Below are 15,183 nucleotides of genomic sequence, written 5' to 3'. Positions count from 1 at the left end.
TTTCCTATCAAGGTGGGAATAATCCAAGTTTTATTTCATACACTGTGTGAGAGGGTAAAGGGAAATAGGCACTCCAATACATTATTGCTGGTGAGATGATAAATTAATACAACTTCTTTAGGGGCAGTATCTAAAATAAAAACGCACAACCCCCCACCCCCAGAAGTGCTGGCAGTGTCATATCTAGCAATTTATCCCACATATAAACTTGTAAGTGGATATACTTGTAACACCATTCCAGCAAAAATTGGAAACAACTTGAGTATCTAGCAAGGGAGGACTGGTTAGAAAATTATGTATATCCATGCAATGGGATACTGTATAGCCACAAAAATATAATGAGGAAGGTCCATACTGATATGCAAAGACCTTCAAAGTAAAGTAAGTACAAAGACAAGATGCAGAACAATGTATTTTCTTCAACAACAACAAAAAGGTGTATGTGTGGGAGACATACACTTGTATTTGCTTGCTCAGGCATAAAAAATTCTCTGGAGGGGCGCCTGGGTGGCTCAGTTGGTTAAGTGTCCGACTATAGCTCAGGTCATGATCTCGTGGCCCGTGAGTTCGAGCCCCGCGTCGGGCTCTGTGGTGACAGCTCAGAGCCTGGTGCCTGCTTCCGATTCTGTGTCTCCCTCTCTCTCTGCCCCTCCCCTGTTCATGCTCTGTCTCTCTCTGTCTCAAAAATAAATAAACGTGAAAAAAAAATTAAAAAAAAAATTCTCTGGAAAAGATACACAAACTAATAGCAGTTATACTCTTTCAGTTTGGGGGTGGGGGAAAGGCAAAACTGGGTGAGCAGGGGCAAGGGATAAATTTCACTGTTCATCTTTTCACACCTGACTTTTGAACCACGTTAACATATCATTTCTTGAAAAAGAATTAAAGATTCCAGCACTTTATGGAAAGATGTTCAACACAGCATTATCTGACAGTCAAAATATGGAACCAACATTATGATGGGACTGGTTAATAAATTCTGCAACATTCATGTAACAGTTGTTAATGGAATGAGTTTTATATATCTCATGTCTTTATATGCAGTACTAGTCAAGATATATTGTTAAACAGAAAAAGCAAGCTGCAAAACAAGAAGTATAGAATAAACAAGTATTATTAACAAATAATCAAGAATACACATCATTCACTACATACATACAAAAGTATGGAAGAATAAACAATGAACCTCAAGTACTTTCTGTGAAGGGAAGAATACAGGGAATTTGTACTTCTAGAATTTTATAGCTCCATAATGTTAAAATGTCTTTGCATAAGCAAACATTGCCTCATATAAGCAGAAGAAAACAAGTTTTAAAGGCTTTAAAAATTACAACTTTGGGAACATTGTAAAACACATTAAAATTACTTTCAACAATTAACTAAATTTTAATATCTGCAGAGTCATATTAATCAAAGTTTTAAAAAAAGGGTAATATATATCTTCCAGTACCTGTTAATACTAGAACAAAATAGGTTTTCCTGCAGTTTTTTCTTGGACATAAGAAGTAAAGCGTTTTAGAAACTTTGGATACTCTCGCTTTGCCACTGCCCTTAACACTGAGGCTGGTGCCCATCCTCCAGGGTTCACTGCAAGATAAAGGAAAATTAAAATAAAGCCCGTTAAGATACAATTCTCCAAATGTATGGGAAGCACTCATTTACTTCCTTTGCTTTCAAAATTTTCTCGTGTTGGAATAGTTAACATCTCTTAAAGTCCTGACTGCTAATTCCTTAATGCTAACCACCAGACAAGGACACATAGCAAACAAGAGAGCATTTATTACCTATTTAACAGGTTCTTGGCTCCCTAAATTAAATGCAAATATTAATATAGCAACATTTCAGGTTATGTAAGATAAATTTGTCAAACTCTACTATAATCAAACAATATCTCACTCGGACATAACTGTCTCTTCAAACACAGTAGCAGTTACAGCCCTGTACAAAGAAGATTTGAGGATTTGATGGGAGGGATTCCAGTGACTACTGCAAGTAGGAAATGGGTGTAGTTAAGAATCCAAAGCAGGCAATAATTCAGAAAACAAAAAAGCCTGACAATAAGAAAAAGAACTATTAATTTTCTTTACCATTATTGCTTTTATTTCTAATCATACATATATTCTATTAGGCAAATATATAATAGATGGATTTTTAAACCAAGCATATGTGATAGTGATCTAGAGATGAAGTTTAAATTCTGATACAGTAGTTCTGGGATGAAATTCAGATGTGGATATTTTCAAAGTTTCCTGATAATTTTGGTACACATCACTCCAAATTAAAAATCGTTAATCTAAAGGAGAAAAACTAAAAAGGCATGGAGATCATAATAAGAAATCTAGGGGTGTCTGGCTGGTGCAGTCAGAAGAACGTGCGACTTTTGATCTTGGGGTTGTGAGTTCAAGCCCCACACTGGGTGTAGAAATTACTAAAAATAATAAACTTAAAAAAAAAAAGAAAATCTACATTACCAAAGTAGCAAAAGAAACCTCAAAACACATACCATTAGCTACATACGTAATCTTGCATAGAATGTTGTCCCTGCTGATCTCCTGGTTTCCCTCTGGTGGGCTTACCAAGGTTTGACAAATCATAGCAATATTTATTTTGGCACGGACGCATCGATTGTTTAGCTGACAAAACAAAAAATAAAAACAAAACACTAGTGTAATAGATGCCTTGTATTTTATAATCCCTACTGTTCTAATAGCACATTAGGTTATCCAAAACCATAGCTCATCAAAATGTCCAACAAAATCTTATTAGCACCACTAAATAACACATGCCAAGCTGCATGACATCAGGAATGATTTTCCCTCCTCTTCAGTAGTAGATGGAACTCAACTGAGATAGAAACCACAGGGGTTTTGCCAGTAGCTGATCATGGCTTGAGAGGGAACTGTACAAAGTAGCTTCCCTTATGTACCCATTCAGCTCTGTCTCTGCGTTATAACGTCAGGGGGAAAGGAAAACAGCCCCTGCTGCATGTTGACAGCCATGACTGCTGCCCTCAAGTAACACAAGGGCTATAGTGTTCCAAGGAGCCAATCCAATATAAAACAAAATCTAAGAAATGTTATCAAATCAAGTACCAGTGTGTATCATATGTGTTTGTCACTTTTGTCCCACACTGTATATTTAGCTTTATACTATACAACTATACACATTTATACAAGTGCACTTACCGGAGCACTGTCGTGATCCACAGAAAAATTACACACTATCCAAGTTTCGGGGTCATTTTCAGTCAAGGCCGGTATCTTTCTAATGGCAGAGAGATATAATACATCTCGCTGAGAAGCAGGCCACACCCTCTGTGGAAGAAGTAAATGTCTTTTGAAAAGCCGAATTACTTTTAAATTCATATGTAATACGGAACTAACAGAGACACAAATGTAAAAGAAAAATAAATAAAACAAAAATAAATATCTTAGGTGAAGGTAAAATCTGTCAAATTTTAAATGGAAAGCATCTTGGGGCGCCTGGGTGGCTCAGTTGGTTAAGCGGCCGACTTCAGCTCAGGTCATGATCTCGCGGTCCGTGAGTTCGAGCCCCACATCGGGCTCTGTGTTGACAGCTCAGAGCCTGGAGCCTGTTTCAGATTCTGTGTCTCCCTCTCTCTCTGACCCTCCCCCGTTCATTCTCTGTCTCTCCGTGTCTCAAAAATAAATAAAATGTTAAAAAAAAAAAAGATTAAAAAAAAAAATAAATAAATGGAAAGCATCTGAAAATACCCAGCAAAGGATTAATTATGAACAGTGAATTAACTGCTTTGTAGAATATCATCAAAGTAATACTTTTAAAATTGTGGATATATATAACAAAAATTTTGCCATTTAAAGCATTTTTAAGTGTACAATTCAATGACATTACATTCACAATATTATGTATACATCAGCACAATGTCCAAAATTTTTTATCACCCTGAACAGAAACTCTACACTCAGTAAGCAATTAATTCCTTCCCTAGTCCTTGGTAATGTTCTGCTTTTTAGTATTAAACCTCTGTTTAAAGTGTTGAGAGACTTAAAAGCTAAGATTTTAGTGTAAGAAGAATGCTTCTTTGATATAAGCACATTTGAAGAATACTAAATCAGACTGAATGTTTCAACTTTATAGTATGCCAGGAAACATAAAACACGTTGGAATGATATGGAAATGAGGTCTCTGGAAACTGAGACTATGTACTTTTAAATAAGAGAAAATCTGTGCACTGACTTTCTTAAGCATTGAGTTTCATTGGAAAGTGAAATGGTTATCTTTTAAAGATGCTCCATTTTATGAAATTGATGAAAGTAGTGTTGAGCAAAGCCAATAATAAAGGAAAATTGGGCCATGTTAGAACGAATGAATGCAAATCCACAAGGATGATGAGAAGATAAAAATTTACAGAGTGAGAATGACTTAAATACCAGGAGATAAGTAGCCCTCTTTAAGAAACCAGATTATAAAAGAAGGCAAATGTAAAGGGCAAGATGTTGCAGAGCATTATTGAATTTTATTTAAAAAAATTATGCTAGAACAATCTGTTTATTCAATTATAACTGTAATTTAAATTGTGTTAAATTTAAGAGGTATTATTTTAATAGTTTTTAGTTTTATTTTTCAAGTGACCTTAATATAACCTATATAAATTCTTCACTCCATCTATGATTTACCAAGTGAAATACTTTCAGAAGACTGTTTTCGAGGATCAATTACCTTCAGATTACAAGATTCCTCTGATTCTAAATTACTGGTCATTTCTCTTCATTCCAAATTATTGACCATTAATTGATTTTTTAAACATCTGCTAAGTTTTAGGTGTCACTTAGACTCCCCAAATCTGTATATTAAAGCAGAATCTTCATTGTTACACTTCTTTTTTAATTGAAGCAAAGCTGACATATAATGTACTTATTATACATTTCTTGAGCAGGTGCCATGTAAAATCAAGCCTAGCTCACTCTCATTACATAGAAGATGCCTCATATGACAAAACTGAGTTTAAGAAATACATAACAAACCTAAAATATTTTCATATATTCAGCTCAAATTAAAAAGTCATTTAAAGTAAAGAAAAATAAAGTACCTGTTGAATTATTGTATTTCTTATATAACATACAATATCACATTTGATGGATCTTTCCAAAATTATAATTCCTTTATTTTCCTTTCTTTAAAATGAACATGAGTCTCAGGTGTACAACACACTGGTCTGACAATTTTATACGGTATCCAGGGCTCACCACAATACGTGTAGTCACCATCTGTTACCATGACGCTATTACAATATTATTAGCTACATTCCCCATGCTGACTTACTTTTTTTATAACTGGAAGTTTGTTCCTCTTAATTGCCTTCATTTATTTTGCCCATCCTCCCAACCCCTTTCATTATCCTTTATACAGTATATTATTTGGCAATTTTCAGGGAACAGAGTAGAATCAGGTAAGGGAAATATTCTTTAATTTTTTTAAAGTTTGAGAAAGAAAGAGAGGGAAGGAGAATAAGCAGGGGAGGGGCAGAAACAGAGAGGGGAGCAAGAGAGAAACCCAAGCAGGCTCCACACTGTTAGCACAGAACCTGATGTGAGGCTACATCTCATGTACTGTGTGATCATGACCTGAGCTGAAACCAAAGTTGGATGCTTAACTGACATGACAGAGCCACCCAGGAGCCCCTAATTCTTCAAATTTAAATATCTAGGATAGCACAGGAAGAAATGAAATGAATGTAAAATGAAAGCAATATGAAAGTGAACCAATTTAGGACAATGTTTCTGTGTGCTCTGGTATATGACCAACTTCTTAATAGTTATGCATGGCAATTTTCCCTTGCTTTTAGATGATCTACTTACATGACTTTATCAATCTTAACATACATTAATAACATAATTTCCATTCCACTTAACATTGTTGCCAGAGGAAACTATGATTCACTGTTTTAAATGTTTACTCATTTATTTAGAGAGAAAGATTTATTTATTTAGAGAGAGTGTGTGTGTGCATCAGCAGGGGAGGGGCAGAGACAGAATCCCAAGCAGGTTCTGTGCCGCCAGTGTGAAGCCTGACATGGGGCTTGAACCCACAAACTGTGAGAACATGACCTGAGCCGAAATCAAGACTCAGAAGCTTATTAACCAACTGAGCCACCCAGGCACTCCTATGATTCTCTTTTGTTGGTGGTAACTATGACTTCTCTCCTATAAAGACTAGATGCTAGAAAAATATTTACTTCGGTTTCAGTATTTTCTTTTCTAAACTTTAAATGCACATAACTAACTGGAGGTCTTTATCAAACACACTGTTCCTGGGTTATTTCTCAGGTTGTCTCGGGCTCTGCTTTAAAGGAGCTGATATCCTTTCAAATATGTGACATTCATGCATCGTTAATAAAGTCTGTGGATATTTTATGGCATTTAATTTCCTGCCAAATTTTACTTGAGAGAATTTCTATGTCTCAGTTTGAATTAGGATGAAATCCTTTTGGGATGAAGAGATCTTTACCTTGTGAGTTTGATAAATGATGATTGCATTATCAGCTAATGTTTCCACCACATGAAAGTTTTCTATAGTTGCTGAAATGAAGAGAAAATATTAGTAGCCAAAAAGATACATTGCCTCTTTCTAGAATGTGATTAACTCATTTATACTGATGGACATTGTGGTATCATGAGCAGGATTCTGCCCTATGTAGGCTGTCTAAATGGAAGGTGGTTAAGACTTAATATTAGGGCTACAGGGGCCATGACACCTGATCATAAGGAAATCTCATTTTCTTTGGCTCAATCTCTAGCTTCCACATCAAAAAAGCAATTCTACTCACATGTATTAATTACTCAGATGCAAATTCCTATCTAATACTATGACACTTTCCTATCATTTCTAATTTATTGAAGCTGAAGAAACTGTCCTAAGCTTAGTTGGTTATATTTGTGAAAAAAGAATGTCAAACTGTCATAGATAAACATCTTATGATGTTCAAAACTATCTCTATTTATGAAATTTGGTGACTAAGAGGCGCACGCGCACACATGCATGCACACACACACACACACACTCCAAGAATAACTCTCAACAAACCAGAGCAGGATTTATCCAGGGTTTACAAGGGACACAAAACAATCTGGGAAAGCAGATGATAAAACAGAAACCTTTAATTTTAGTCCCAGTCTTTCCACTAACTAGCCTCTGTAGCTTCTGACAAGTCACTTAACCTATTTTTTTTTTTTTTTTTTAACCTACCTATCATGGAGGACTATTGAAATACTGGATCAAATGCTACAATATAGCAAGAAGCATTCTGTACAGCAAAATGCTCCATTTAGATGCAACTTAAAAAAAAAAGTAAATGCAAGCTATTGTCAGATTCTCCAGGTATTTTCTACAATGACTTTGTAAACTGTATATGAGATGCAAAAAACTAGGTTGGATTTGATATTAAATTTGAAATAATTATATTAAGATATATTAATAATGGCAGCTTACTTTCCCAGTCATTGCGAACATCAACATTCCAGAAGTAATTGCAGACTTCGTGTCCTGTAACGCCTTTCACTGCATGGGTAGCTTTCAAAGGATCCAAAACAATCCCATTTTCTTCTACTTCCCTTCTATATACCTAAAGAGGATATATTTAAAAACCTGTTTAAAAAATAAGAATTAAACCCCTAAAGTACAAACCTGAAAGCAGGTTTTTAAATTTAGCTGCTTTTTAGAATTTTATTTATGAAAATCTATATATGGAATATAAATATTCTGCTAAAAGAAAATCTTACATTTCAAATTATTAACACAGACAACACATAAAAAACACTTAAAACTACAAATCTGAGGTAAACTTCAATTATGAAAAACATGCACACGCAATGAACACCTAATTACAGGAGTTGTTAAACTAAGCCTGGTTTAGAACATCACCTCCTTAAGGATACCGATGTACAGCAGTTTTGTTCAATGCCTCAGACCCAGCATCTAAAATAGTATCTGAAACACAGTAGGCTCTCAATTATTTGTTGAATCAATGACTGAAAGCTAAAATGACACGAAGATCTATGCTATCTTGCTTTAAATACTGAAGTTGTGTACCTAAACTGCTAAGTAAAATTAATTATTTCAAAGTTATAGGTTACTTCAGAAAGTTTTACAAGAAGTTAATTTCATCAACATGAAATGAATAATCATATTATTATAAGAACTAGCTCTCAATTTATGGAGTACTTTATGGGTCCAGACACTGTTAGGCATTTCTTTTTTAAAATGTCCTTCACCAAACTACTTTTTCCTATATGCTCATTTATTCATGTTATTGGGACTGCTATTTTCCAGTCACCTGAACTGGAAAGTTTAGACTTTTAACTCCTCCCCTCACATTTCACATAGCTATTAAGCTCATTACTCATCGTGTAGGAGATTCTTGACTCTTCTACTATTCAACAGCTTGACTTTTCTACTATTGGTTACTTCTTTTAGCTGGCTTTCATCACTATGTACCTGACCCTCTCAAGTGGTATACTTGGTCTCTGGTTTCTTCCTTACGAGCTTAATCTTCCTAAAATGTTACTTTGTAGGGGCGCCTGGGTGGCTCAGTCAGTTGAGCGTCCGACTTCGGCTCAGGTCATGATCTCACGGTCCGTGAGTTTGAGCCCCGCATCGGGCTCTGTGCTGACGGCTCAGGGCCTGGAGCCTGTTTCAGATTCTGTGTCTCCCTCTCTCTCTGCCCCTCCCCTGTTCATGCTCTGTCTCTCTCTGTCTCAAAAATAAATAAATGTTAAAAAAAAAATAAAAAAAAATGTTACTTTGTATACAGTGGCTAACCTACTGCTACAGACAATAGACTACTCTCTCGAGCGGGCTATTTCACACTATCCACAATGCAATCACTCTCTTTCTAATGTGGGCTGTAGGAACACTTATTCTCTATTCTTCGTTCTGCATGGAGGGACTTCATCTAGACTATCAGGTTCTGGTTTCTCTGAACCCCTTCACTTTCTCCTCCCAAGGGGGGAAAGAATGTCCTAAGTGAATGTCGAGTACAGAATAAGGACTGGTAGGCTTGGCTCACCCCTTCCTCTACAGAGAATATGTATCCTGGTTTTCTTTTGGGGCTTACTCTTGGGGGAAGGCCTGTGATTATCTAGTTATGTCAGAAACATTATGCTTAAGTCTGGGGTAACAGATTATTTTTTTTTAATGTTTATTTTTGAGAGAGACAGAGTGCAAATCCAAGGGGCAGAGAGAGACACACACAGAATCCAAAGCAGGCTCCAGGCTCCGAGCTATCAGCACGGAGCCCTACACGGGGTTCAAACCAACAAACCACGAGATCATGACCGGAGCCAAAGTCGGACACTCAACAGACTGAACCACCCAGGTACCCCTCAGCTTATTAGATTTATAGCTAACATTTTGTTATCTCAATTGCTTGTCTCTTCTTTTTTTCTTCTTAATTTGTGCTCTATTCAGGAGGAAAAGAAATTCCAATACATTTAATATTGTATCTCTATTGCTAGAATAATTCTGGTCAATACAGTCTATTCAAAACTCCTGAATAAGAAGTTTGCCTTCAAGATTTTGCTTGTGTTGTATTTTTTTTAAATTTTTTTTTTTTTATTTTTGAGACAGAGAGAGACAGAGCATGAACAGGGGAGGGTCAGAGAGAGGGAGACACAGAATCTGAAACAGGCTCCAGGCTCTGAGCTGTCAGCACAGAGCCCGACGCGGGGCTCGAACTCACGGACCACGAGATCATGACCTGAGCCGAAGTCGGCCGCCCAACCGACTGAGCCACCCAGGCGCCCCGTATTTTTTGTCTAAAAGACCCTTGCCTCATCTTTGTCACAACTTTGCTTCCATTTCTAGACATAGTTCAAATGCTTCTCCTCAGTGTAAAACAATCTAGCTGTTTCAAATCAGAGAACTCTTTCTTTTCCAATTTTCTTCACTACTCATCTGTGCTCTTCTTCAATACATTATCAGAAAAAGACAAGTAACAGTATCTTTAAAAGTCAATATCCTCCTTCCCTAATGAAAGTTTCAGGTTGGAAAAGTCTTATTAAACATCTCTTTATCTTTAGCATGGCCTTGGGCACGAGGTAATCCAGAATTCAATGCAGCTGCTATTTAGAATCCATCTCTAAATCTTGTTCTTGCTCTATTCTCTGTCTCTGGTGTTTAAGGATATGAACAAGATTAGCAGACCCATCTCCGAATACTGAAAGAAGATGCAGTGAGGGAAAGGACTAGAAGTATATACCAAAAAGGGGAACAAAGTGATCTGGGTACATCATTTAATATATTAAAAAATAAATTAAGAGAAATATCCAAATAGAGAGCCATCAGCTACTTATGATTTGCTCATATCTAAAACCCCAAATTTATTTTCTCCATGGCCCAGGTAAAACAGAATGGGTTGCACATTTCTTTGATCATATGTAACAATCTGTTTAAAAGGAATTTTACAATGCTATCCTCTTTCACATCACTGGGCAGTAATGATACTATGACTGTCACACAGCTGTATTTAGCAATCTAACATTTTACTGGGAATTACCTTCATTTCTCCTTCTTCTACAACCAACTGCCAATTAGCATCTCCACCTACATCCTGTAATGAGTAAGTCATGTGGTTTTGCACCATCTCTTCAACCTTGGAAAGAAAAATAAAATCATAACAATCCCTATCCAATGAATAGCCATGTCATCATCTCTAAAAGAGAACGGTATTCAGTTTATTTCAGTTTAGAATGATGTTTTTAGAAAGCTGAGCAACCAAATGCACAAAGGTTAGTAGATTTTATACAGTGTTGAAGAGTTTAGTCCACATTCCAGATATCATATCCAGGTTAATGACAGGAGGGAGAAATGCAGAGAAGAAAGATGTTTCACTCATATAACATATATTGGCCTAATGTGCAGCAAGTCAGCAAAAATAAGCATTTTCTGGAAAAAAAAAGTTCCTTCCTTCACTAGAAAACGTTTCCTTACAGAAATAATTATTTAACACATAAAATCATGGGACACTAAGGGTAAAAGGGGCACGAAGAGACAATCTAGTCCAGTGCTTTTATGTTTAAGACTACACAGATAACAGTTCGTTATATGGCAAGATTTCGCTACAAAATGATTAAAAAAAAAAAAAAACTTTTATTACTTCACTGATAAACTTCACTTCACTTTTACTATGAATGAAAAATAACCAATCCCCTACTTACTTGACTCCAATTTCATTGTTTCACATTCTTTTAGGGAAAATGCTAATAATCACATATGCAGACATTTACAAATAATCAATTTTTAGTGTCTTCTTTTAAATTACTGTCTTTTTCCTGAAATTTAAATAAAGCCTCTGCTTTTAACTATCACCAGTTACTCCTCCACATCTTACATAAACTTTAAATAAAACTGAGTATTTCACACTCCCAGAATCCACAATCATTTATTGGTAAGATTTCATGTGAGTGCTACTTGCAAACTCTCCTAGTTTGAAACATGTTTTGAAATAGAAGTGAAGTGATAAAAAGATGGTTTCTGAAGGAGCTGCTTTATCCATCTACACAGAGATGGTTTCTCTAAGCTCCATTTTCTAACCTTTTACTCATAATTTTGTTTTATATAGTTAAGTACATTAGAGAAGGCATGAAAAGAGTTGGAAATATATATATTATACTTCCACTTAATTTATTCCTAAGTTTAACTACTTATTTTACATGAAGTCTACTGTGCTCATTAGGGATACAGACAAGAACCAGGTTTATTTTTTGAAATAAATATATTAATGATTTGGGGGCAAAAATTCCTAAAATTATTAACTCTGAAGGTATAATTTTTCTACACAGAAAGATGTTACCAATATGTTACAGTGACATATACTTTTACTACATAAAGTTTTCTCGATTTCAGAATGCATTTTTGCTACTAAAAGTAGGTATGACTTTTAAGTGTCATTGGTAATAATCATAAAAGTTTTTGATAAAGATTTTATACTCAGGTTCTATAATCTATTTTTGTACTAAATGAACACGAACATAACATTTATGTCTTAAAAAAATTTTTTTTAACATTTTATATCTTTACATATTATCTTCCAAACAATGTGAATGGCACTGGGCTACAGACTTGAAAGAAATTGAAAAAATGTAACTAATAGTATATTCTATAGTTTTAAAAAGGTTTCATTAGAAAACATAACTCCAGGGGCTGCATGGAAAAATTTATGTGCCTCCAAAAATGTGAAATCTGCTCTGAGACAGTAACGAGGACTAATGCAGGATTCCAAATTATGAGGACATACAAAATGTAACTGAATTCCCAAAGAGAAAGGAACAAAGAAAGTTCCAATTAGTAGGCATAAATAAACAACCACCATAGCACTGGATCGATTCATTTGTCTGTATAACATCGTGATTGGGAAAAATTCTTACCCTTTTTAGATCCAAAGATATTAAAAATCTTTAGATATGAAATATGTACTTTGTAGGTGGGACACTAAGAGTTGAGAAGACCTATATTTATTATGAGATTAAAGGCAGAAAAAAATTTCTTCCCAGAAATAAGACCTACTTCAAATAGACCACTTAGGAAAGAAGAATGAAAGGATTTTACTCTGTTAAAAAAGAGTTCTACTTAAAAAAAAAAAATTAGTAGCATGTAAGCTTTTGTTGGAAAGTACACAGGTAACTGTGTTTTTGTTTGGGCGATAATTCTGACAAATTACTTCAAATGTTGGAATAATGAGAAGATATTTTTGTGTTTTGGTCCCCCCAAAACTAGATTCCACAAATATAAATTGACAGCTGGTAACATAAGTTAAAACAATGTACAGTAAGCACATTTAACATTGTCTTTCTAGATAGATGAAAAAATGGTATTCCTATCCTAGTTACCACTGCATCTATGGAAAAGTGTTCAGTCTTTTGTTCTTATACACTTCCTAGATTTAAGAGGGCAAGAAATAAACAAGATGAATTTAGTGCTGTGCTTCTAGGAGATGAAAGAAATTGAAGTACCCAACTATTGTAGTAACCATCTCTGCAAAGCTTTTATCATGGAATCTTTATCCATATGGCATCTTCCTTGAGGTAACAACACTGAGATTAACAAGAGAGGTGATACAGGTAAAATCTCACTATAAAGAATTTCATGTTCACTGTAATGAAATATGAAGTAGTAAATGTTACTACTGGGGCAGTGACTCATGCATTTGTGTCCACACTGACAGTTCCAATCTAACCTAATGATCTGTTTACTGTTTTCAGTTATGACTGCACATCCAAAGTGATTGGAAAACATTAAGTTGGGAGGACAAGGATAAATACAAGCAAAATTTACCATTTTATTAGGCTCAAAATTCGATATACTAGGAAATAATATTTAAAAAAGATTTTTTTTTAATGTTTATTTATTTTTGAGACAGAGAGAGACAGAGCATGAACGGGCGAGGGGCAGAGAGAGAGGGAGACACAGAATCTGAAACAGGCTCCGGGCTCTGAGCTGTCAGCACAGAGCCCGATGCGGGGCTCAAACTCACGGACCGCGAGATCGTGACCTGAGCCGAAGTCGGCCGCTTAACCGACTGAGCCACCCAGGCGCCCCTACTAGGAAATAATATTACTAGTAGCATCTGCCATCACTTTAAAAGACTGGATCAAAATCATTGAAGCAGGTTTCATCTGCTCTAATAGCATTCGCTAGTTTTAATTAGATAGTATAATTTCAGGAATCATGCCCTTGATTTTTTTTGGACCTAGAGTTGAAAATGATGAGATGACATACAAAATATCTTCATAGCAAATGAACTATGAAAAATGGAGATGAAACACATTTTAAATAAGAGATGATGGCACTCCAATTCTAGCCTTTTCTTTCACTTCCCATTTGAGACACTCTGTATGCTATTTGAGGAGACTAAATGGATTTTTCTAACATTATCAATACAGAAATTTTAAAAGAAAACTGCCTTTTGATGACAAAACAAAAACTGCTCTTTGATGTAATGATCAAAACTCTAATGAACAAGACTCTAGAAGGGCTCAAAGACTGCTCCAATCTCTTTCTCTTACCCATGTGGAAGGAATACAACTATGCTTATTGTTACAATCATAGAGGGATTTGTTGGATAGAATGATTTATTAATAACAAATTAACAGTGCACTATTAACGCAAAGGAAAAATGGACAAGGATATAAATTGTCAGTTCAATGAAGAAATGCAAAAGGCCAAGAAACAAAACTTTTAGTCTATCAGACTGGCAAAAAGTAACTGAATTATAATATTCAGTGTCAACATAACAAAAGAAAATTGACCTGGGAGTGTCACTGGTTCCACTTGGTTTAATGAACAGTTTGGCAATAAAAATTAAAAAAAAAAAACAACAAAAACTTAGACACATGTATGGCTTTTGTCCTAACAATTCTACTTCTAGGAATGTATCCTAAGGAAATAACTGGATAAGTGTACAAAGATACACACACACACACACACACACACACACACACACACACACACACACACAAGGATGGTGTATTTAACAGGATGCTCCTGTAACACTATTTACAATACAGCCAAACTGAAAACAGGCTCAATGTTCAATATTAGATGAGTAGGTAAATCCAGTATGCACATCTGTACAACAGAAAAGGAGATAAAGATCCATATTTACCAGTGAGAAGATGGGCTTAATTATATGTTTAAAAAAAAAAACACTGGTCACAAAATAGTATACACTGAATTACTTACTTTGGTAGGAAGACAATTATTAAAGTCTGTGTACTTAATCAATATGTGACTGATTTTCTATATACATAGAAAAAGGATATGCATGAGAATATTAACAGTGATCTAATATTTTAATTTTATTTACTCTATTTTCTAGTTCTGCTAAAATTAACATGTATTATTGTACAATAAACAGGGAGGGGGTTAAATAATTAATTACCACAATAATAAAGTGTCGCTGTGGACATAAAGGGGGGAAAGAGCTTTATACAGAACCGTGGTTGCAATAATGTCCACTAATGATTAACCTGATGTATTGCCCACCTTTTGATATATTTTTTTCCGAACAGAGAAAGATTTTTTTAATTTTTGCTTTTTAATTTTTGAGGTGACATCAATAGTTGCTGTGATATGCAAATAAATGTGATCCAAAAGATCAACTTATAAATTCAAGTTCTTTCTACTTTCTGTACAGTGTAAGAGCTA

The 15,183-nt window shown here is 35.1% G+C and overlaps 1 protein-coding gene across 3 annotated transcripts in view; it reads right to left on the bottom strand.

Annotated features, from left to right (window-relative positions):
* Positions 1-15,183, bottom strand: part of CERT1 (ceramide transporter 1) — a 105,414-nt gene that overhangs the window by 4,914 nt on the left and 85,317 nt on the right. For all 3 annotated transcript variants that reach the window (XM_019462997.2, XM_019462996.2, XM_019462995.2), the window contains 6 exons: positions 10,535-10,630; positions 7,471-7,603; positions 6,490-6,560; positions 3,186-3,314; positions 2,504-2,633; positions 1,451-1,587 (listed from right to left, as the gene is read on the bottom strand). In XM_019462997.2, coding sequence (XP_019318542.1) covers positions 1,460-1,587; positions 2,504-2,633; positions 3,186-3,314; positions 6,490-6,560; positions 7,471-7,603; positions 10,535-10,630 — 687 coding nt within the window. In that variant the 3' untranslated portion in view covers positions 1,451-1,459. The remainder of the gene's footprint in view (positions 1-1,450; positions 1,588-2,503; positions 2,634-3,185; positions 3,315-6,489; positions 6,561-7,470; positions 7,604-10,534; positions 10,631-15,183) is intronic.

The sequence above is a fragment of the Panthera pardus genome, unplaced genomic scaffold, assembly GCF_024362965.1.
Source record: "Panthera pardus isolate Hobbes unplaced genomic scaffold, ASM2436296v1 HiC_scaffold_2, whole genome shotgun sequence".
Classification (NCBI taxonomy): domain Eukaryota; kingdom Metazoa; phylum Chordata; class Mammalia; order Carnivora; family Felidae; genus Panthera; species Panthera pardus.
This window is presented reverse-complemented; position numbering and strand designations above follow the sequence as displayed.